Genomic DNA, 24,145 nt, shown 5'->3' on the forward strand with positions numbered 1-24,145 from the left:
TGCACCTGGCTGTAATTTTTGCATTTTTAGTAGAGATAGCATTTCACCATGTTGGCCAGGCTGATCTCGAACTCCTGACCTCAAGTGATCTGCCCACCTCGGCCTCCCAAAGTGCTGGGATTACAGGCGTGAGCCACCACGCCCAGCCCCCACCTTCAGCTTTTGCTGAACCCTTCCTTGTGCCACCCATGTGGTACTCCGTATAGTAAGTCAGCACATCTCATTGTTTTGAGCTAAGTGCCTACGTTAGCCTCTCCCTAAATAGGTTTGATGGGCTGGTTTTTCCCCAATATGCTTTGGAAATCATTGTATAATATTCACAAGAAAAATGCCCATCTCTGCACCACCCAAAATCACTGCCTTCCCTTGGGAGATACCGGCCAGAGCAAATTCCCAGCAGAGCACAGCAACCCCGCAGAGTGGCCCCTGCCCGTCACTGCTCTCCTGGAAACCAAGAACAGTTCTCACACCTGCCCACCTTCTGTCCTCACTCCCACTGCTCCAACAGCAAACAAACCCTTCCTCCCCTGCTATGGACCTTGAAAAGCTATATCCATCCTAGGACTCTCATGCCAGCCCCGGGCCCTCAAGCCTCATCTGCTTCCAGCCCCTGACTTCATGCCTGAAGAACAGCAAGTTTTTTTTTTTTTTTTGAGACTGGGTGTCACTGTCACCCAGGCTGGAATGCAGTGGTACAATCACAGCTCACTGCAGCCTCAAATTCCTGGACTCCAGCAATCCTCCCACCTCAGCCTCTAGAGTAACTGGGACCACAGGCTCACACCACCTTGCCCAGCTAATTGTATATATATTTTTTTTTTGGTAAGACCAGGTTTCACCATGATGCCCAGGCTGGTCTCAAACTCAGCTCAAGCCATCCACCTGCCTCGGCCTCTCAAAATGCTGGGATTACAGGTGTGAGCCACCGTGCCCAGCCTAGCAAACATTCATCAAATGTCTATAGCAGTGGCCGGGCGCTGTGGCTCACACCTGTAGTCCCAGCACTGCGGGAGGCTGAGGCAGGAGGATGGTCTGAGTACAGGAGTTCGAAACCAACTTGGACAATGTAGCAAGATGCTCTCTACAAAAAATTTAAAAATTAGCCAGGCATGGTGGCATACGCCTGTAGTCCCAGCTACTCAGGAGGCTGAAGGAGGATCGCTTGAGCCCATGAGGTTAAAGCTGCAGGGCAGCCTTGTCTCAAAAACAAACACCACCTCTACAGCAGGAATGAGCCAGGGACTGTGGACAGCGCACCCCCAGGCCGGTCCCCTCTTCTCACAGGTGTATCACGGGAGTAAGGTGTAACTCACACAACATCCTAAAAGCTTCAACAGGGCACTTCTAAAAGCCACTAACACAGCTGCTGACCAAGTTAGTGGCATTTTCTGTTGCCAGGAAGCTGCATTCTCCTTCCTGCTAAGCTTTCTCATGCTACAGAATGATGACTAAAGAAAAACAGATGATCCCATCTTCTTATTCATCACCCCCTAAAAAAACAGACTGCCAAGTGGAATGTGTCAGCCTCACCCGGGGGAGACACCCTCACCTGACGACTTAAAAGGAAAAACCTGGTGAGCCAGCCTCCACACAAACACACGCACTGCCTTACACAAAACAAAACTTTATTGGGAGAAAGACGGCTGATGGGAGGCAAGATCTGGATTCAGGAATCCTCAGTTCTAGCTATTCCTTGGTCAGCAACAACCTCCGTCCCTCCCAGAGCCTCCAGGAGTTTCCCCTTCTGAAAACTGGTATCGCATCCCTTCCAGCTGTGACATCCTGCAGTTCTAGAATACCCACTGACTGAAAGAGCTGTGGCCAAACAGGAAGGACAGAGCAAGAGCCGATGACAAAGGATTCTGCCGAGACAGAATCCAAAGGTCACCCCTGAGTAGCAGAATGCAATCCCCCAGCTCACTGCCGGCCACAGCCTGCCAGAGCGCCAGCACACAGGGTCACAGCAATGCCACCCATGCCAAGGCGAGGACAGAGAGAGAGAGAGGCTTGGGGCAGCAAAGGAGCCCGCTCGGGTCTTGGCTTTGGAAGTGTGGACTGTACCAGCAGATGGGCCCAGGTAACAATTCAAGGTTGGAGAGAAAAAGGCCACCTTTGACTCAGCAGAGGACAGAGGCAGGAGAGGAGGGTGAGGACAAAGAGCATCGCAGGCGAGGAAACATGGCCAGGACCTAACTGCGGTGGGAACTGCCTTTTTCTCCACACGCTCGCAATCAACACGTGTATTTGCCTATTTTAAAACAACTCCCCTCCACCCCCTTTCAAAGGCAGCAGTTCTTAGGCTGAAAGGACAAACTCATCAGAGATGAGAAGTACCTGATGAAGCTATCTGTGCTTCCAGCATCAAACGACCTCTTTTCTGGACATTTACCGTCCGCCCAAAAGCCAGTTTCCAAAAGTTTGCTTCCCTGCGTTGACGAGTGGATTCTTAGACTACATATAGGCCATGAATTTCAAAACATAATACCCAGCTATTTCTACTTTTAAATCATGACTAAAGCCAAACCAAAACCACAGCAAAGATAATCTAAGGATGTGTTTACCAGAAATACCTACAGAAAAGTTTGCAGGCCGGGCGCGATGGCTCACACCTGTAATCCCAGCATTTGAGAGGCCGAGATGGGCAGATCACCTGAGGTCAGGGGTTCGAGACCATCCCGCCCAACATGATGAAACCCGGTCTCTACTAAAAATACAAAAATTAACCGGGTGTAGTGGTGCACGCCTGTAATCCCAGCTACACAGGAGGCTGAGGCAGAATTGCTGGAACCCTGGAGGCAGAGGTTGCAGTGAGCCGAGATCAGGCCACTTCACTCCAGCCTGGGCAACAGAGCAAGACTGTCTCCCACCCCACAAAAAAAAAAAAAAAGTTTGCAATGTTGGCAGCAAGGTGCAAACAGAGCCGGCTCTGGGTGAAAACTTTAGTTACGAAAAATAAGAAAAAAAAAATCCCTAAGCATTTCTTAACACTAGTTTTAAAGAAAACCCTCTTTCCAAAAAAGGTATGTTTCTCCTTCAACTTTCTTGACTTTGCCAGGCTGTCAGGATGCAAGCTACCCACTCTTTTCTGGGTGGATCGGGACAGTTTTTAAACAAAGACCTGCCCTCTCCACAGGCCCTTCCCACCACCCCCACCCTGCCGCCATAATGACAGGGGCTGTGAAATGGCCGTTGAGTGATGGTCACACGACCAGAAGGCAGATGAAAAGGTCAGGCTCTAAGAGGGGTTCAGCCTCCCAGTACCAGCCTGCTGTGCCGGATAAACTGTCTTCCCCAGACAGGCAGCTATGCCGCCTCCCAGTGCAAAGGCACCAAAAGGCAAAACCCATCCCATCCAAAGACCGCCCCCCCGTTTCCCCCCGCTTTAAGCCAGCTCCCCTGGAACCAAGCCAAGAATTAGAAAACTGCTTTGCCCAGGCCCAAGGAGAGGTGCAAGGGGCACTTAGGTGGAAATTTGCCTTGGGGAAGTCACGCAAGGTCCACGTCAGCTGCCAGTGGGCCAGATCCGGGAATCTGGAGCCTCTAGCTCCAGGAGGAAGAGGGTCTGTGGGTTGAGCCCCTGTGTCTGAGCAGCTGGAGAAATATCACCCTTGATCCACTCCCTGGGCTGGGGTTGGAATCTCCACTCAGCCACCAGTGGGCACCTCTCCTTTTTAAATGCTTTTAATGCACTTCAGATGGTGAGAGGTTGTTGTGATGGTCAGAGGCTGTGCTGGTGGCCGGAACACCCCACGCCTGCCCCCCACACCCCTTCCTCCAGGAGATACTTGAAAGGGACCATGCCCTGCCGAAGCCCCGTCTCGTATGGAAGAATGTCATCTCCAGTGTCTGCCGCCGCCTCCCCGCAAAGTCTCCCACAAGCACAGGAGAAGGGGTGCTTCCAGCATCTCCTAGGAACTGACGACATGTCCGGACCAGGTCTCATGTTTGGTGCCTGGTGCCAGGTGGGTGATAACGACTTCCACAGCCTGCAGCTTCTCATTCTTGGGCGGGATGGAGCACATCTTATAGGTGACCTCGTCGCCTTCCACTGGGACATACTCCCCTTCCACACTACAGGGGCACAAATAAAGCAGTCAGTGCTCACACCGGGACAAGGCTCCCTTTCCCAAGATGCCACACCCAAGACACCAGCACCCTTCTGGTCATAGGGCCACCAAAGCGGACACCATCCGACCAACCACCGGGAACCTCTTTCCAGAGAACTGCCTCTGTCCTAGCCAAGGAGGTCCTGGCCCAATCAGCTCCTTCCCTGGGACTTTTGATGTTGCAACTGAAAGAGCTCAGCCACCTGTGGGTGCTCACATGGTGACATGAAACGTGGGAGAGAGACTGGGCTTGCGGATGAAGAGTAAAGACGGCCAGTCCAAGCCAGAGAGAAACGAGGCCATCGTGGAGTAAGAATCGGAGTTGAGGGGTGGCCTGGGCAGGGCTTTTCTGAGGTCCTCAGCATAGCAGCCCTTGGTTCCAGAAGTCTCAGAAACCACATTGTGTCTTTGTTCTCAATTTTCCCAGTTTCCCAGCAAGCCTTATTTATTTATTTTTTTTTTGGGGGGACAGTCTCGTTCTGTCACCCAAGCTAGAATGCAGTGGTGTGATTTCGGCTCACTGCATCCACCTCCCGAGTTCAAGTGATTCTCCTGCCTCAGCCAAGTATCTGGGACTATCGGCAGGTGCCACCACACCCAACTAATTTTTGTATTTTTAGTAAAGTCGGGGTTTCACCATGTTAGCCAGGCTGGTCTCGAACTCCTGACCTTAAGTGATCCACCTGCCTCGGCCTCCCGAAGTGCTGGGATAACAAGCGTGAGCTGCCACGCCCGGCCTCCAGGGAGCCTTCGAGAAGGTCCCTTTGGTGCTTGAAGCTAGTTCCTGGAGGGGCCTCTCCCTGTGACCACTCCCAGGAAGTTTCCTTTTTTTCTTTCTTTTTTTTTTGAGACGGAGTCTCGCTCTGTTGCCCAGGCTGGAGCACAGTGGTGCGATCTAGGCTCACTGCAACCTCCGCCTCCCAGGTTCAAGCGATTCTCCTGCCTCAGCCTCCGGAGTAGCTGGGACTATAGGCACACATCACCACGCCCGGCTAATTTTTGTATTTTTAGTAGAGACGGGGTTTCACGTGTTGGCCATGCTGGTCTCGAACACCTGACCTCAGGTGATCCGCCCACCTCGGCCTCCCAAACTGCTGGGATTACAGGTGTGAGCCACAGCACCCAGCCTGGTTCCCTTACTTTCTAGGGGACACAAGTCACCCTCTCACATGAGACTGGCATCTTGATGTCCCATTGATGAGAATCCCCCCAGAGGAAAACCCCCTTCATATGCTAAATGCCAGGGCCAGCCAGCTCCCCTAGTAACTGGTTTGTTTTGATTGGAGAATCGTATGGTGAAGAGTGTTTCCCTCTTTGGTTTGGTCACCAGGGAGCTCAGAAATAAATCTGCAGCCCACTTCTAGCAGCAGAACTAGACATCACAGTATTTCCATCTTCCTTTTTCCATCTTTCTAAGTATTTCTTTGCCCCAACCTCTATGTTTTCCTTACTGATTCAAAACGTTTTCTGGGACGAGGCAGTATGAAAATACATTTACACATCCATGCGTGCGTTCATCTGCGAAATGCGTCGCCTTGGCCTTTTTTTCCTGCCTGCCAATCTGATATGTAAGCATGGGGCAGAGGGTGGGCCCCATCGCAGCGGGCCCCTCTTTTCGGAAATGTGGTTTCTGTGTTTGTGGGTGTGCTGTGCGGAGTAGGACTCTGTCTGCGACTGCCTGAAGTAAGACTTGGGGGTGCTTAGGCCAAAGAAGCACGTAAGAAGGGGGTACAGATCGAGGGTCCTCGTCTGTCTAAAGGCTGCCCAGAGGATCAGAGGTGAAGCATGGGGGGCTGGGTGCCTTCCAGTCCAGCCCTAGGATGTGTGCGCCCCGCCCCAGGCTCCCTAAGGGCTTCAAGACACTCAGGAAGGAAGGACGTCAGTGAGCATGCAGCAGGAGAAAGGGGTCCGCCCCAAACTTCCTTCCTGGAGCAAAGGAGCAGGACAGCCCCCAGCCTCACCAGTCCACCTCCCGCAAAGGAGGGCAGGAAGCCGGCCTGGTCCCCAGGCTAAACAGGGCTCCCCAGGCTCACAGGGTATCCTTCCCCATTGGCCAGATACAATGGGCACTCGGACTCACCCTAGCAGTCCTTGCTGCTCACACACACACACACACACACACACACACACACACACGCACGCACACACGCACACACATGCACCATGCACAGCTGCCACCACCCTGTCTCCCACAAGCATAGCCGGGCACCCCCAAACCCATTTCCATCACTTTCTGGCTATGTGATCTTGAGAAGATCTCTCTGTATTTTTTTCTTTTTTTTTTTTTGAGATGTAGTTTCAATCTTGTTGCCCAGGCTGGAGTGCAATGGCGAGATCTCGGCTCACCACAGCCTCTGCCTCCCGGGTTCAAGCGATTCTCCTGCCTTAGCATCCCAAGTAGCTGGGATTTCAGGCACCCGCCATCATGCCCGGCTACTTTTTTTTTTTTGGTATTTTTGTAGAGACAGGATTTCACCATGTTGGTCAGGCTGGTCTTGAACTCCTGACCTCAGGTGATCTGCCCACCTTGGTATCCCAAAGTGCGGGGATTACAGGCATGAGCCACCACGCCCGGCACACACAAAACCTTACCCATTCACAAAGACACACCCAGGCACAATCACAGGTACCGTGTCGCCCCCAGCCTCACATCCCCTGACACAGCTCTGTACAGTCTCACAACCCCAACCCAACACAACCACAGGAGCACAACTGGAGCACCAGCCAAAGGCAGACTCACACAGGCCTGGCCATTCGTCCTCACACCCAGCGCCCATCACAGTCACACGCCATCCCCACCTCCACAGGGCCAAGGAAGCGCCTGCCCCAGTCAGGCCACCCAGACCGGCCGCTCACTCACTCAGAGATGTGCAGGAAGATGTCGGGGCCACCATCAGCTGGGGTAATGAAGCCGTGGCCCTTGGATCGGCAGAAGCATTTGCAGACTCCTTTGTAGACGGGGCCCTGTGAAGCCCGCACCGTCCTGACAGAGAGAGGGAAGTGTGAGGGGCCCCATCAGCGCTCCAGGACAGCCATCAGCTCTCCTGGGCACACGAAGCTCATTCCAGCCCCTGCCCACAGCTGTGCCCCATCAAGCCCTGGCCAGGACTGCCATGTACAGTCACACAGGTTGAGGACTGCACAACTCTGGGAGCCACTCACATAGACTCTGGTGAAAATGACTCTTTGGATGACCCTGGCAAATTTTCTCGGGCCTGTTTTCCCACCTGGAAAGAGGGAGTTGAACTAAAAGATCACTGAGCATCCCTCCAGAAATTAATGATTATTAATAACAGGAGCATCCTCCACTCACAGGGCCTAAGACCTGCATCTGCCAGACATTGTTGGGTCCTTTGCAGCCCTGGTACTGCGCCCATTTTGCAGCTGCAGATTTCAGTCTTACAGGGAAACAGACACTCATGTGTGATCAGAGCCCAGTGACTCTGACCCCAGCAACTGCCCACCCATTGCCACTCCCAACAGGTTCTTCTGGGCTGGGCAGTACCCTGAATTTAGAAGGCGCCTTCCTAGTTTCTCACCATCAGCCCACAGCCCAGCCCACCCCCAGGTCTGCCTATTGGACAGCCTGGAACACTGGCGCCCAAAAATGGCCAGAGACACAGTGAATCTCTGGCCTCAAGCAAGAGACCCATCTGACAAAGTGTCCCCAGCCCACTCCAGACTCACGCTGAGAAGGTCCTCGTCCGGCGAGTGGGCAGTGGGCTTGGGACCACGTTGCCCCGCAGAGGGGAAGGCGAGCGCTCGCGGGTCCGAGGGGTGTCCAGCAGCCCGACTGAAGCTTGATGGGTGGGGGGCTGTGGTGGTGGGGGAGGCTCAGATGACATGGCTGACCTGGAAGGAGAAGAGGCTCTCGGAGCTCATGCCTTTAGAGGTAGGAGCCCAGTGCTTACCCCCATGTCCAGGTCTGAGAGTCCAGTATCTGAGGCTCATTCCTCTCCATCACCTCAGCACTGCTGCCACCTTGCCTGGGAGCATGCCGGCGGGGTCAGGTGCCTCCTCTGGGCTCCTGAAGCAGTCGTGGGCCCCCCTTGATCATAGTTCTTCATGAAAATGCCACATCCTCCCCCATGACCAGGATGGCATCAGTCCCCAGCGTGTCCCCAGCACAAGGCAAGGATCCCGGCACACTCGGGACACACAGGGAATATTTGTGGGAGGGAAGGAGGCAGGTCAGGAAGGTGAGCCGAAAACCCAAAGCCAGGGGCCCGGCGCAGTGGTTCACGCCTGCAATCCCATCACTTTGGGAGGCTGAGGCAGGCAGATCACTTGAGGTCAGGAGTTCGAGACTAGCCTGGCCAACGTGGCAAAACCCCGTCTCTAATACGAATACAAAAATTAGCTGGGCGTGGTGGCAGGCACCTGTAATCCCATCTACTTGGAGGCTGAAGCACGAGAATTGCTTGAACCCGGGAGGCGGAGGTTCCAGTGAGCTGAGATTGCACCACTGCACTGCAGCCTGGGCGACAGAGCAAAACTGTCTCAAAAAAAAAAAGAAAACCCAAAGCCAAGGAGATTTTAATGCCAACCACCTAGATCCAAACTCAGCCACTGCACAGACCCTCCCTGACGCTGCTGTGAGCCAGACACTACAGGGAGGCAGAGGCAAAAACACGACCCTCTCGCAGCGTCCACCTTCAGGAAACTGCGGAACACATCGCAGAAGGAGCTCAGGCACCCTGTTTGCATCCCTGAGCAGCTGTCACAAGCCTGCACCCAGGACAGGGGGGCCTGCTGGGGGAGCCAAAGGACCCAAAGGGAAAGAGAAGATTTCCAAGGCTGCGTCCATCTCCATCCAGCTCCATCAGGCCCAGTGAATTTCCATGCAGCCCAAGTCACCGCTGCCGTTATGAAATCAAATTCCTTCCGTGACCCCTAGTATGCACCCATAAACCCGGCGGGAGGGCTGGAGGGAGGGAATTCCTTAACTACTGCTGTGCTTTTGACAATGTGTCAAGAGCAGGACACTCGCTGTACACAGTGAACACTGAATATTGAATGCAAAGGCGTCGGCTCTAACGTGGCCTCAGCTCAAGGTTCAGAGGGAAGAGTGACACCCTTTGGTAAGTCCTTTCCCCTCTCTGGGCTCAGTTTCCAAATCTGCAAAGTTGGGCAGCTGGGTGGGCATCACTTGGCACCCACACAGGGCTGGTGATGGGGGTACGAGATGAAGTAGGTCGAAGCCTAACTCAGGAAGCCACTCAACGCCACACAGCCAGGAGGGACAGCAGCAGCCCTGAATAGGTTTGACTCAGGTCCCACGGGGTTTTCAAATTTACATTTGAAGAATGGGCCAGGCGCCGTGGCTCACGCCTGTAATCCCAGCAGTTTGGGAGGCCGAGGCAGGTGGATCATCTGAGGTCAGGGGTTTGAGACCAGCCTGGCCGACATGGAGAAAACCCGTCCCTACTAAAAATACAAAATTAGCTGGGTGTGGTGGCGGGTGCCTGTAATCCCAGCTACTCGGGAGGCTGAGGCTGGAGAATTGCTTGAACCAGGGAGGTGTGAGTTGCAATGAGCCGAGATCATGCCACAGCACTCCAACCAGGGTGACAGAGTGAGACTCTGTCTCAAAAACAATAAATAATTTTTTTTTTTGAGAGAGAGTGTCTCACTGTCACCCAGGCTGGAGTGCAGGGGCATAATCACAGTGCGCTCTAGCCTCAACCTCTATGCCTAATTTTTCTTTTTTTTTTTTTAATTTATAGAGACAGGGTATTGCTATGTTGCCCATGCTGATCTCAAACTCCTGGGCTCAAGGGATTCTCCCCCCTCTTCCTCCCAAAGTGCTAGGATTATAGGCATGAGCCACCACGCCCGGCCTGAACTATCTTCAACATCCCAGGGGGGTTCCTCAAAATCCAGGTTTCCAGCTGCTCGTGGAAAAGAACTGAAGCTCTCACAACCCTCAACCTCAGTTTGCCACCCCGGTCCCCTCATTTATAGCAGTCTTCGACCTACATCACCCAGAAATCCCCCCACACTCCCCGAACCGCCTTCAACCACAGCCACCCAAGAACCAGGCCCGATTGCTCAGAGGAAAAGGGCTGCCCCCTCCCTGAGATGTCAAAACTCCTCCCCGACATTGCTCCACCCTCCCCTGTCTGGCCTCAGCTCTGTGGGCTGGGAAGGAGGTAGCTGGCTGGCCTTCTGGAGGAGGTGGCATCCTACCTCCTGTCCCTTCTCTCAGCTGCAGCCACGGCCAGGGAGGACCCTGAGTCCAGGGAGCCCCCACCTCAAAAAAAGCCCCAGCTGCTGGCCTAGGGGCCAGGACCCCCGCATGACCCACCAGCACAGGTCATAGAGTCCCAGAATGTTCAATGCCCAGAGTTCCAGGAAAGAGGCTGGCCCTGGGAGGGGAGGGCCCTGTCCAGGCCTCCCAGGACAGCACATGGGAACAGTGGCCTGGCAACTCCACGGTGAGAGGCACTGCTCTGCCTTGTTCTATCCAAAGTCTCCCTCCCTCCTTTCTCCTGGAGTCAAGCATAGCTGACTTCCTTTTTTTTGTTGTTAATTTGAGACGGAGTCCAGCTCTGTTGCCCAGGCTGGAGTGCAACGGCACAATCTCAGCTCACTGCATCCTCTGCCTTCCGGGTTCAAGCGATTCTCCTGCCTCAGCCTCCCAAGTAGCAGGGGTTCCAGGTGCCCGCCACCACGCTCAGCTAATGAAGCATAGCTGACTTCTAATCCTACCCCTTGCCTGCTGTGTGGTCTCGGACAAGTTACTTAATCTCTCTGGGCCTCAGTTTCCACATCCGGAAAATGGGAATTATAATAGTCCCGACTTCACACCATCAGGCTGAAGTGAAAACAAAATAATACACACTAAGCACTAGGCACACTGTCCACCCAGGTTCAGTGAGCAATAAAGTCAGCTATGACCGCTGTTATAATTGTCATCATAAAGTCACTCAACAGATACATGCCCAATACTGAGCCCTGTTCACTGTTCAAGTCCACAGAGACAAAGGGCTGAACCTGAAGGCAGGGAATAAACAGTTAAATAAACATAAACCAGCTCATTACAGATCCCAAAAGGGCTGTAAAGAAACAGAAGGGGATGGGGCAGAAGGGTGGGAGTACACACGCTAATCAGGGTACCCGCAGGACTCTGAACAGCAAGAAAGGGGTAGCCATTTGAAAACCAGAGGGAGGCTGTTCCAGGTGTGGGGGAACAGCCTGTGCAAAGGCCCTGTGTTGGCAGGGCCTGGGTGGGACTGAGGTCAGTGGGGACACCATGTGGTAGGTGGGGGACTAGGAACGGGAGGCAGGAGAGGCAGTGGAAAGGGCACGGCCCGCTCAGGAACCATGCTGCGTCATCCTCCTTGCGTCTTCCACTTGTCACACCCATTTACCTGTCTGCACACCCCTAACTATGCCCACCTTCCCCTGGGTGAATGGCACAAATCCAAAATGGGGGGTCCCCTTCTTTCTCCACCCTAGCCCCCTCAACACCCCAAGTGCACCCAATCCTTGGGAGATGCCAAGGGAAGCCCATGGCCTGTAGCAGTGAGGAGTCTGAGGGCAGCACAGGGCCCTCTATGTCCCAAGGGCCCAGGACAGGCGCTGGCACAGAGCAGGGTCTCCGGACGGTCCAGGAATAGCCCCAAGGCTGGCTCTTTTTTTTTTTTTTTTTTTTTTTCCAGATAGGATCTCACTTGGTCACCCAGGCTGGAATGCAGTGGCATGATCATGGTTCACTGAACCCTCTCAACCTCCTGGGCTCAGGTGATTCGCCCACCCCAGCCTCCTGGACTGTGGGACTACAGCCATGTGCCACACACCCAGCTCATTTTTTGTATTTTATGTAGAGACAGGGTTTCAATACATTGCCCAGGCTGGTCTTGAACTCCTGGGCTCAAGCGACTGGCCCACCTTGGCCTCCCAAAGTGCTGGGATTCCAGGTGTGAGCCACCGCACCCGGCTTCCAAGGCTCATTCTTAGCCAGCATTAGGATCCAAAGCCCCAGCTGGCGGCCACTGCACTGGTGTGTGTGCTCAGCACCATGCCCAGTGCAGCAGGAGGTGGCTACATTCCTGCTCACCTGATAGTGGAAGAAACTGAGGCACAGGGAGCAGACGTGACTAGGGGTAGGGGCGGTGCCACCTGGGAGTCCCAGGAGCTTTATCCAGCATCTTATGGCCCATCTGGGCTGGAGTCCAGCTGGAGAGGCCAGAAGAGGCCTGGCCAAGGGCCACCCACTCCCCAGTAGGCCCAGTAGAGAAGAGTGAGTGACCTCAGTGCGGGGGAGGGCCGGGCAAAGTCCAGCTGGAAAGAAAACCGCTAGGGGTGGGTAGCCAGGCACCCAGAAGCCGGCTCTGAGGCTCTGGCTGGCCACTGCTGTGTCCCCTCTACAATACACACATACACAAGGATGGGGCACACGGCAGCCCCGCCCACCAGCACGGTCCCAGCTGCCAGCCAGCCACTGCTCTCCCAGCAATACCAGGCATGGCCTTGGAGTGTCCCCAGCAGAAGACAGGGCCCGCCCTCTGTGACTAGCCTTCAGCTCCCCACAGCTGGGGGAGGGAGGAAGGCTGCAAACACACCCGCTGCTCAGGCTGGCTGGAGGCTTCAGGCTGGCTGGAAGCTTAGGGCCAGACCGAGGATGAGCGTCTGGCCTGCAACAAACTCAGACGAAATGTCACGCCCAAGGTACGTCATGACTGCCAGGCTGTGTGTACATGTGTGCTTCTGTGTGCACACGTATGTAGGTGTATGCATATGGGTATGTGTGTTGTGTGTAGGCACGTGTACACATACATATGCGCCCACACATGGCTGGATCTGCATCTGAGCGCACACACACGTGTACGCATGCACGAACTTGTTGCCGTCTGTATGCACACGTACATGGACCAGGGGAGCCTCACCTCACAGCACGCTGGGCACCTGTGCTGCCATAGGGGACCTTGATGAACGCTGCCACTTCCTATTCAATCAACAGATAAAGGAGTGGAACAGACCATGACTGCCACCACCACAGCAGTGTCCTGGGGCCAGACTGCTTACTACTTACAACACTTCACACAGCTCAGCTCATTCCATTCCCAGTTCACTAATGCGAGAACCGAGACACAAAGAGTCCAGTAACTTGCCCAGGGTCGCCCGGCTAATGAAGACCGTGGTGAAATACAGAGTAGGTCAGACAGCGGAAATGCTTCGGAGAAAAAGCCAGCAGGGTAAGGGGGAGAGGCTGCACCAGGAGGTACCCAGCTGGCCAAGCAACCCCTTCGCCAGTCAGCCCCCAGGCTCTGATGAGTGCCCGGCCAAGGGAGGGAGCCCAGGGTGGTGGGGGCAGGAAGCCACGCCCAACCTGACTGCCCCAGGGACGGGTGTGTCATCAGGGAGAAGGGGCCTCCGCCCAAAATAGCCTGGGAATTTTCTGTAGGCTCTGCAGCTCCTCCTGGAAGGTTCTGGAGTTCAGCTGGGTACCAAGACTCTGGCTTTCCCAGCTCCTGCTCAGCCTACCCCCATGTCTGGAGACTTATGACCCAATCATGCAGCACCCCTGTAACCTACTCCCCAACTTCCTGCCCTCCTGGCCTGAAAACCCACCACCCACATCAACGGGAGCCAAGCAGCCAGGTGCTTAGTGCAAGTAGGGCTTTAGCAGCACTATCAGCCATTTACACTCTAGTGAGAGGGAGCTCACTGAAGGAGACTCCATTCATTTTTGTTTTTGTGAGACAGAGTCTCCCGTTGTTGCCCAGGATGGAGTGCAGTGGCGCGATCACAGCTCAAGATCTGTCCCCCAGGTTCAAGCAGTTCTCCTGCCTTAGCGTCCCCCAGGTTCAAGCAGTTCTCCTGCCTTAGCGTCCCCCAAGTTCAAGCAGTTCTCCTGCCTTAGCGTTCCCCAGGTTCAAGCAGTTCTCCTGCCTTAGCGTCTCCCAGGTTCAAGCAGTTCTCCTGCCTTAGCGTCCCCAAGGTTCAAGCAGTTCTCCTGCCTTAGCCTCCCGAGTAGCTGGGACTACCCGCGTGCACCACCTCACCCAGCTGATTTTTGTATTTTTAACAGAGATGGGGTTTCACCATTTTAGCCAAGCTGGTCTCGGACTCCTGATCTCAGGTGATTTACCCGCTTCAGCCTCCCAAAGTGCTGGGATTACAGGCTTGAACCACCGTGCCTGGCCAGAGACTCCATTCTTAATAGCTTCAGCCCCTTTATTGAAGACAGGATGATAGAGGGCAGGGGGACAAAAGTTCAGTTCAAGTCAGACACCTCATTGTTGGCAAAGCAAGAACCTCTCCAAGCCTGCTCTGCAAAATGAGGGTGTCTTGAGTCTTCCAAGCGTTGCTGGCTGGGGAATGCCAGGGTTGGGCATGGTGTTGGGACAGCTTCCAGCCCGGGGACAGCCCACTGCTGACAGGTGTAGTGGGTGGATAGTGGCCTGCACTATAGGGACAGGGCAGGCTATAGTGCTTTCATACACCCTACAGCCACTGTCCACAGACTTCCACGACAGGCCCTGTTGGGAGTTTACAAACATCAAATACATGCATCTAAACATCAACCCAACAGGGGAGGCACTTTTAGCACCCCTGTTTTACAGATGAGGAAACTAAGGCACAGAGATTTAAGCCAGTGATTCTACTTGCTACTTAAGTGCAGTCAGGAATCTCTGGGGATCTTGTTCAAATGCAGATTGCCACTCAGCAGGTGTGGGGTGGGGCCTGAGATTCATTTCCTTTTTTTTTTTTTTTTTTTTTGAGACAGGGTCTTGCTTTGTCACCCATGCTGGAGTTTGGTGGCGCACTCATGGCTCACTGCAGCCTCAACCGCCTGGGCTCAAGGGATCCTCTCACCTCAGCCTCCCATGTAGCTGGGACTACAGGCGTGTGCCACCACACGCAGCTAATTTTTTAATTTTTTGTAGAGACAAGGTCTCACTATGTTGTCCAGGTGGGTCACGCCCTCTCATGCTCAAGCAATCCTCCCACCTCGGCTTCCCAAAGTGCTGGGATTACAAGCTCGAGATTCCTGGCCAAGACTCTGCATTTCTAAGGCGCTCCCAGTGAGGCAGCTGTCCCTGGCCCAGGGAACACCGCAGTAGTCCTGCTACACTGGTCCATCTCACAGCCCAAGGCTTACCAGTGCAAGAGGTGGAAGGGAAATTGCGCAGGGATGGAGGTGAGACTAGAAGAATAGCAAAGTTACCTCAGTGCACCTGGGTTCCTTCTCTGTAAACAGACAGAGACACCGAGCTGATCCATCCCAGTCCCCAGCGCAGCTGAGCCCCAGCCTGGCAGAACTGCCGGCACGTGGGCCGAGAGGCGGGGCGGGTCAGCTGAGCCCAGGTAGAAGGGTCCCTGGAAGCCACAGAGGCCGAGAACGAGCCAGAGGTTGACGCAGCAGCGCCAGGCTGGCCTAGCCACATTGCCCTCCATTGTTCCGGGGAGAGCGGGGGTCTGGCGAGGGAGGAGCAAAGAGTGAGAAGGGGAGGAGGGACAGGAAGGGATGGGGGTTGGAGAGTCCAGGGGGAGGGATGGGAGGCAAAGGGGAGGGGGCAGCCAGGCCGGAGCCAGTCCTCCGCGGGCTAAGGACCTGAAGCCAGCTGCCACAGATAAGTGCAAACAGGCGGGTGGGGAAGGTGCAGCACGGCGCACACGTCCGCCCGGAGCCCCCTCCCAGGCCCAGCCAAGCTGGGAATAGCTCTTCCGCCCTCAGGAGCCCCTGAGTGCTGGGAAGAGGCCGGAAACCCGAGGAGTGTACCGGGAACCCAAAGGGGCCTCCAACATTGCCGCTGCCTGTGCCCCCATTAGCACCCCTGTCACCCCACCGCCACCACCCACCTGGGACCCTGCACCCGCCCCAGCTCTCAGTCTGGACTGCCCCTCGGGGGGAAGCCCAAGCCCTCCTCAACAAGAACCCTACTCTACACTCCTCCCCCACTCAATTCTTCCATCCTTCCCTCCATTCTCGGGGGGCTTTGGCTCAGACCTGAGATTCAGCCCTGCCTTCTCCCCACTCCCTCAGTGACCCCTGCCAAGCGACTTCACCGCCCCACCCGAGTTTCCTCATCTGTCAAAGGGGACAGGAACGGTGCTGCGTCGCAGGGCTCGGACGCTGTGCAGACGCCGCCGCGAAAATGCCAAGCGCACGGCGGGTTCAGTCAACAATAGTTGTGCGGCTGATGGTGGAACTATCAGGCACGGGCCCATCTGAAATCACCTTCCCTCCCATTCCTGTCCCTGCTGTTGGAACACAAACCAAATGCACTGGCTTTGCCACTCCGTGGAACAAAGGCCTTTCACCTACCTAGGGCACTCACCATCAACCACCCTCAACTCCACCCCAGGGCCCCACGCTGGGCCTAGCGCAGCTCATTCAAAGCATCTACTCCGAGCCGGGCTCTGCCACTCTTTCTTGCCCTGAAGGGACCAGCATCGAGAACCCATGGTCATCACCGAGGCCACCCAGGGAGTGCAAAGGGCGGCGGGGTCTCCAAGGAGGATTCCGAGCCCAGAGGAGGGCCAAAGGCCCGAAGGGAGGGAGAACAGAGGCAGAGAGCGGCTGGAGAAGGTAGTGGCGGAAGATAACAGGAAGGCCTGCTGAGAAGTCGGGGACTTAGACGACAATGGGACTTCGGTGGACGATTTTCAGCGGGGGGTTGATCTGATTGTTTTTACAATTTCCCTCTAGCTTCAGAGTGGGGAGCAGATGAGAGGGGCAAGACTGGGCACAGAGAGACTGAGAAATATCAAAACAGCAAGTTAAAAAACAGTAGCTTACGTGTCTCCCGGCACGGGGCTAGCCGTCTCCTTTTACTCTCACACACCCTCTTAAGCCAGAAGTCAGAGGCCAGTCTGCAGATGGGGACACTGAGGCTCCGAAAGGCCTCCTGTTTGGCAGTGAGATTTCCCCACCTATGAGACCCGAGGCCCTGCCTGGAGCGGGACGTCTCCGCCTCCCCCCGCACACACATCCACCCCAACCCCAAAAAACCGTAGGGCCGGAGGCTTCCTTTTTAAAAATCAAAAAAGAACGTTTCACTTCCGGCCTGCAAACCTGGGCCGCCAGCGCAGCCTGCGGAAAGGGGGCCTGTGGGCGCGGATGAAGTTTTTCTCCAGCGCCTAGGGCCCCCCACCCCCATCCGGGCGCAAACACCCGGGGCGAGCGCGCCCGGCGGCTCCTCCTCCTCCCAGATGCGGCTAATCGCGCGGCGCCAGGACCGCTCCCCACCTCCCCCGCCGGGCCTGGCCGCCGTCCCAACCTCGAGCCACAGCTGGCGCGGCCAGGCCCGGCGGGGGGTGGCTCCGCTTCCCGCGTGCGAAGCCCCCCGCGCCTCGCCCCACCGCCCCGCGAGTCCCCCCTCCAGGGCTCCCTCCCAAAGGCAAAAGCGGTGAGGAGGGCGGGGAGAGCTTCCCCTGCACGCAGAGAACAGGTGGCCAGGCGGGAAGTGCTACCCGACGTCCGCCAAGAATCCCTGCCGCTGTTGCCACACCCACCCCTTGCCCCGGGGAGGAGCAACCCGCGTTCCCCAAACAGGCCCGGAGAAACCAAGCCGGGAGCCCTCCGTTGCCGAGCTAGAAGTCCCTGTAGGAGGGGGGACGATGGGGACACAGGAGACCGAGGCCCTATCTGCCGCTCCCGGGGACTTGGGCCAGGGGCGGCCACCTTGTCCCTCCTTGGGTCCCCGAGAAGAGCTCCCTACCTCGCTATCCGCACTGCTCCGCCGGTCGCTTAGCTCGGACTGGGAGCTCGGAGCTGGGGAGGGGGCGTGGCCCGCGGGGTGGGGCGCCGAGCCCCGCCCCCAGGAGGCCCCAGCCAATGGGGCTGCAGGAGGGAGTCCAGGACGGAAGGGGTGGGGCGGGCAGAAGTGGCCCGGACAGGACCTTTGTGTCCGCGCCTGGGACTGGCGGGAGAGTGGGGCGCAGAGCGCGGGGCGCAGGGGCCAGGGCGGGGCTGGGCTGCACCCACCGGCAGAAACGCCCCTGCAAAGTGGGGGAACTGTGTCTCTGCTTCTTTGCCGTTCCTTCCCTTCACCACGCGCGCCAGGTGCGGCTCCCACCTGCTTTTGGCTCCAAAATCCGTATAAACCCGGGGGGCGTCACTTTTTGCAGAAAGGAGATAAAGGAATGAAAAGAGAGAAAGAAGAAAACAAACAAAAATACACACATACACACACCAGAAAAACAGGGTTTTATTTTCCCGTTTGGGATTCTGGTTTTGTTCTCTTTTCTTGTTCATTTCCAGCCTTCCTTGAGTCCTGTTTTTGGAGGTAAAAAATGTTACCTCTGTTTTGCAGGAGAGGAAACTGAGGCACAGAGAGGCGACCAGCCCATGGGCACGACCAGTCGAGAGCAGCCCCTGAAAGCGAGCCCAAACCCCAGGACCAGGTTTTGAGGGACGCGGGGACGGAGAGAGGTCCCCGGAGCTCGCCTGGGACCACCGTGCCCCCGGAGGGCGCGGTGAGGACTGTGCCGGACTCACTCTGCAGCCCCTACTGGGGCCACTACGGAAAAGGCCCAGCAGCGAAACCAACTGGTCCATGCCAGGCAAGGAACCGTCCTAGACGGTTGGTGGGAACAACCGCGCAGCTGCTGTGGAAAGAGCCCGGCGGTTCCTCAAACCACGAACCCTGGAGTCTCCACAAGACCCAGCAACTCCAGTCCTAGGTGTCTGCGCGCCCAAGAGAAATGAAAATGTTTGTCCATAAAAAAATTTACTTGAGGCCGGGCGCGGTGGTTCACGCCTGTAATCCCAGCTCTTTTGGGAGGCCGAGGCGGGCGGATCACTTGAGCTCAGGAGTTGGAGACCAGCCTGGCCAACATGGCGAAACCCCATGTCTACGAAAAATACAAAAATTAGGCGGGCTTGGTGGTGGGTGCCTGTAATCCCAGTTACTTGGGAGTCTGAGGCAGGAGAATCACTTGAACCCGGGAGGTGGAGGTTGCAGTGAACCAGGTTCATGCCACTGCACTCCAGCCTGGGCAACAGCGAGTCTCTGTCTCCGGGAGAAGAAAAAAAAAAAAAAGTTAAAAATAAATAAATAAATACTTTACTTGTTGGTCTGGGCGAGGTGGCTCATGGCTGTAATCCCAGCACTTTGGGAGACCAAGACAGGAGGATCTCTTAAGCCCAGGAGTTCAAGACCAGCCTGGACAACATAGTAAGCCCCCTTCTCTACAAAAAAAAAAAAAAAAAAAAAAAGTATTTTAACTGCCAGGAGTAGTAGCACCCACCTGTAGTCCCAGCTACTGGGGAGGCTGAGGTGGGAGGATCCCTTGAACCTAGGAGATCGAGACTGCAGTGATTGGTGATTGCACGGCTGCACTCCAGCCTGGGTGACAGAGTAAGGTTTATAGCAGTATTACTCCTAATAGCCAAAAGGTAGCAACATCTCAGATGTCCATCGAGTGATGAAAGGATGAACAAAATGTTGTGTATCTATACAGTAGACAACTATTCACTCATTAACAGGAATTAAATCTTGATGCATGCTACAACACAGAGGAACCATGAAAACATGCTAAGAGAAAGAAGCCAAGACAAAGGCCGCATGTTGTGTGATTCCAGCTGTATGAAATGTTCTGAATGGGCAAATCTCTAGAGACAGGAAGTAGATTAGGGGTTGCTTGGGGGTGGCGGTGGGGATGGGGGCTAGACTGTTGACACTTAAAAGGTACAAGGGTTTCTTTTTGAGATGATGAAAATGTGCTGAAATTGATGGTGGCGATAGTTGCACAAGTCTGTGAATATACTAAAAATCATTGCATTGTGTGCTTTCAATGGGTGAACTGTATGGTGTATGAATTATGACTCAGTTAAACTGTTTATTAAAAAGTCAAGGCCAGGCACAGTGGCTCATGCCTATAACTCCAGCACTTTGGGAGGCCGGGGCGGGTGGATCACTTGAGCTCAGGAGTTCACAACCAGCCTGGCCAACATGGTGAAACCCTGTCTCTACTAAAAATACAAAACTTATCCTGGCATGGTGGTACACGCCTGTAATCCCAGCTACTCTGGAGGCTGAAGCATGAAAATTGCTTGAATCTGAGCGGTGGAGGTTGCAGTGAGCTGAGATTATGCCACTGCAGTCCAGCCCGGGCGACAGAACCAGACTCCATCTCAATAAATAAATAGTCAAACAAGTGGGGACCGTGGGGTGGGGTAGGGGGAGGCCATGACCAGGAGGGGCACAAGGTGGGAATCTAGGATCTGGTAAACTTCTGTCCCTCAGTCTGGGTACATGGGTGGGTTCACTTTATGAAAATTCATCCACAGCCAGGCGCTGTGGCTCACGCCCATAATCCCAGCTACTTGGAAGCCCAAGACAGGAGGATGACTAGAAGCCTGGAGTTCGAGACAAGGCTGGGCAACATAGCAAGATCCCATCTCTAAAAAAAAAAAAAAGAAAGGGAGGGAGGACAGAGAGAGAGAGAGAAAGAAAGAGGAAAGAAAGACAGACAGACAGACGGCAAAAAGAAAAGAAGAAAAGAAAGAGGCCCGGGCATAGTGGTTCATGCCTATAATCCCAACACTTTGGGAGTCTGAGGCAGGCACATCACTTGTGCACAGGTGTCAGAGGTTACAGTGAGCTATGACCATGCCACTGCACTTCTGGGCAACAGAGGGAGGCCCTGTTTGTAAAAACACAAACACGGACTTTGCTTTTTAGGGCAGTTTAGGTTTACAGCAAAATTGAGCAGAAAGGGCTGGGCCTAGTGGCTCAAACCTGTAATCTCGGCACTTTGGGAGGATCACCTGAGGTCAGGGGTTTGAGACTACCCTGGCCAGCATGGTGAAACCCCATCTACTAAAAATACAAAAATTAGCTGGGCGTGGTGATGGCGCCTGTAATCCCAGCTACTCGGGAGGCTGAGGCTGGAGAATTGCTTGAACCCGGGAGACAGAGGTTGCAGTGAGCTGAGATCGTGCCACTGCACTCCAGCCTGGGTGCCAGAGTGAGACTCCCATCTAAAAAAAAAAAAAATTAGCTGGATGTGGTGGCACATGCATCTGGTCCCAACTACTTGGGAGGCAGAGGCAGAATAAATTGAGCTTAGTAGGTTGAGGCTGCAATGAGCGATGATTGTACCACTGCACTCCAGTCTGGCAATAGAGCGAGATCCTCTCTCAAAAAAAAAACAAAAAACAAAAAACTGGCCAGGTGCAGTAGCTCACACCTGTAATCCCAGCACTTTGGGAGGCCGAGGCGGGCAGATTACCTGAGGTCAGGAGTTTGAGACCAGCCTGACCAACATGGAGAAACCCCATCTCTACTAAAACTACAAAATTGGCTGGGCGTGCTGGCAGGTGCCTGTAATCCCAGCTACACGGGAGGCTGAGGCAGGAGAATCACTTGAACCTGGGAGGCGGAGGTTGCCATGAGCTGAGATCGCACCATCGCACCATTGCACTCCAGCCTGGGCAATAAGAGCGAAACTCCATAAAAAAAAAAAAAAGCTGAGCAGAAAATACAGGGATTTTCCGGAAACTCCTGACCAGCACACATGCACAGCCCCCCCGGCTATCCACATCACACGCCCGAGTGGTGCATTTGTTACAGTGGGTGAATCTACACTCACACGTCATCGCCCAGAATCCATGGTTTAAATGCGGGTCACTCCTGGTGCGGGTCACTCCTGTTCTGTTTGTTTGAACAAATGTAGAATTACATGGATCTCCATTACAGTGTCATGCAGAGTAGTTTCACTCCCTGAAAAATCCTGTTTTTCAACAGCTTTATTGAGATATAACTGACATCCAATTAAATACACACATTTAAAGTGTATGGTCTTTTGTTGTTGTTGTTGAGACAAAGTCTCACTCTGTCACCCAGGTTGGAGTGCAGTAGTATGTCCTTGGCTCACTGCAACCTCCACCTCCTAGGCTCAAGCCATCCTCCCACCTCAGCCTTCCCAGTAGCTGGGACCACAGGTGCGCAACACCAAGCCTGGCTAATTTTTTAAATTTATTTTTAGTAGAAACGGGTCTTTCTATGTTGCCCAGGCTGGTCTCGAACTCCTGAGCTCAAGCAATCCACCTGCCTCTCCGCCTCCCAAAAGTGCTGGGATTACAGGCCTGCGCCACCACGCCCAGCCTCACGTACAAGTCTTTGTAGGGACATGTTTTCATTTCTCTTGGATCAATGTTAGGATTGGAGTGGCATTTATGACAGCTAGGGGCAGTAGAATCCATATGAAGTTGTGAAATATGTATTCATGTGTGGTGTGTAAAGATTTTACTATAAATTGCTTTTTTATTTTTCTTTTATGTTACCATTAGGGCATTACATTGAACTTTTTTTTTTTCCCCCAGAGATGGAGTCTCGCTCTTGTCACCCAGGCTGGAGTGCAGTGGTGCAATCTCGGCTCACTGCAACCTTCACTTCCTGGGTCCAAGTGGTTCTCCTGCCTCAGCCTCCCGTGTAGCTGGGATTACAGGCGCCCGCCACCACACCCGGCTAATTTTTGTGTTTTTAGTACAGACAGGAGGGTTTTACCATGTTGGCCAGGCTGGTCTGAAACTCTTGAGCTCAAGTGATCTGCCCACCCCAGCCTCCTCCCAAAGTGCTGGGATTACAGGTGTGAGCCACTGTGCCTGGCCTTGACTTTTTTTTTTTTTTTTTTTGAGACAAAGTCTCACTCTGTTGCCCAAGCTGGAGTGCAATGGCATGATCTCAGCTCACTGCAAACTTCACCTCCCGGGTTCAAGTGATTCTCCCGCCTCAGCCTTCCAAGTAGCTGGGATTACAGGCACAATGCCACCACGCCCAGATAATTTTTGTATTTTTAGTAGAGAGGGGGTTTCACCATGTTGGCCAGGTTGGTCTCAAACTCCTGACCTCAAGTGATCTGCCCGCCTCAGCCTCCCAAAGTGCTGGGATTACAGGCATGAGGCACTGCGCCCAGCCTGAACTTTGTCTTAACATGTGTGTTAAGAAACATATATTTCTATGGATTTCATCCCGGGATGGCAAAGGGCCCACTGCAAATGTTTCTTAGAGAATGGGGATCTGGCCGGGCGCGGTGGCTCAAGCCTGTAATCCCAGCACTTTGGGAGGCCGAGACGGGCGGATCACGAGGTCAGGAGATCGAGACCATCCTGGCTAACACGGTGAAACCCCGTCTCTATTAAGAAATACAAAAAAAAAAAAACTAGCCGGGCGAGGTGGCGGGCGCCTGTAGTCCCAGCTACTCGGGAGGCTGAGGCCGGAGAATGGCGTGAACCCGGGAGGCGGAGCTTGCAGTGAGCTGAGATCCGGCCACTGCACTCCAGCCTGGGTGACAGAGCGAGACTCCGTCTCAAAAAAAAAAAAAAAAAAAAAAAAAAAAAGAGAATGGGGATCTGGTGGCTGGTAGGATGAGACGTCAAGCTCAGGGTTTATACCTGAGAGGCCCAGGCTCGGCTGGAGCTCTTCCTGTTGCAGAAGGTGGGGAGCAGGCATAGGCAATGGGTGGGATGGGGCTGGGGGGCACTGCCTCTCTCTGCTTCCATGTGGTGAAATCTGACCCTCTTTCCCTTTGCGGCTTCTGGGGTTTTCACCTCACCCTGCTGATAAGGTCAGACATATATTCTGCAGCGTTTCCTGTTTTTCTCTCTCTCTGTCTCTCTCTCTCTCTCTCTCTCTTTTCTTTTTTGAGATAGGGTCTTGCTCCATTGCCCAGGCTGGAGTGCAGTGGAGTGATCACCACTCGCTGCAGCCTCTACCTCCAGGATTAAGCAGTCCTCCTGCTCAGCCTCCCAAGTAGCTGGGACCACAGGCACGCACCACCACACCTGGCTAATTATTTGTATTTTTATTATTTGTAGAAACAGGGTTTCACATTGTTGCCCAGGCTGGTCTGGAACCCCTGGGCTCAAGCAATCCTCCTGCCTCAGCTTCCCAAAGTGCTAGAATTACAGGCAGGAGCCACCATGCCCAGCCTCCTGTTTCTATCTTATTCTCTTATTCTTTGATCCCTTTTTTTTTTTTTTTTTTTTTTTTGAGGCAGAGTCTCACTCTGTCGCCCAGGCTGGAGTGCAATGGCGCAATCTCGGCTCACTGCACCCTCTACCTCCCTGGTTCAATTGA

The 24,145-nt window shown here is 54.3% G+C and overlaps 1 protein-coding gene across 2 annotated transcripts; it reads right to left on the reverse strand.

Moving 5' to 3' along the window:
* Positions 1 to 1,608: 1,608 nt before the first annotated feature.
* Positions 1,609 to 17,820, reverse strand: CARHSP1 (calcium regulated heat stable protein 1). Of its 2 annotated transcripts, XM_015442459.4 has the most exons (5): positions 16,858 to 16,968; positions 15,283 to 15,533; positions 7,794 to 7,958; positions 6,967 to 7,089; positions 1,609 to 4,071 (listed from the first exon to the last, which is right to left on the reverse strand). In XM_015442459.4, the coding sequence occupies exons 2-5, from the start codon at positions 15,510 to 15,512 to the stop codon at positions 3,909 to 3,911; spliced, it is 681 nt and encodes a 226-aa protein (XP_015297945.2). In that variant the 5' UTR covers positions 15,513 to 15,533; positions 16,858 to 16,968; the 3' UTR covers positions 1,609 to 3,908. The 2 variants fall into 2 exon arrangements, with proteins under 2 accessions (XP_015297945.2, XP_065393250.1); XM_065537178.2 differs by lacking the exon at positions 15,283 to 15,533 and having other exon boundaries at positions 16,858 to 17,820.
* Positions 17,821 to 24,145: the final 6,325 nt, after the last annotated feature.

Source organism: Macaca fascicularis, chromosome 20 (assembly GCF_037993035.2).
Source record: "Macaca fascicularis isolate 582-1 chromosome 20, T2T-MFA8v1.1".
Classification (NCBI taxonomy): Eukaryota; Metazoa; Chordata; class Mammalia; order Primates; family Cercopithecidae; genus Macaca; species Macaca fascicularis.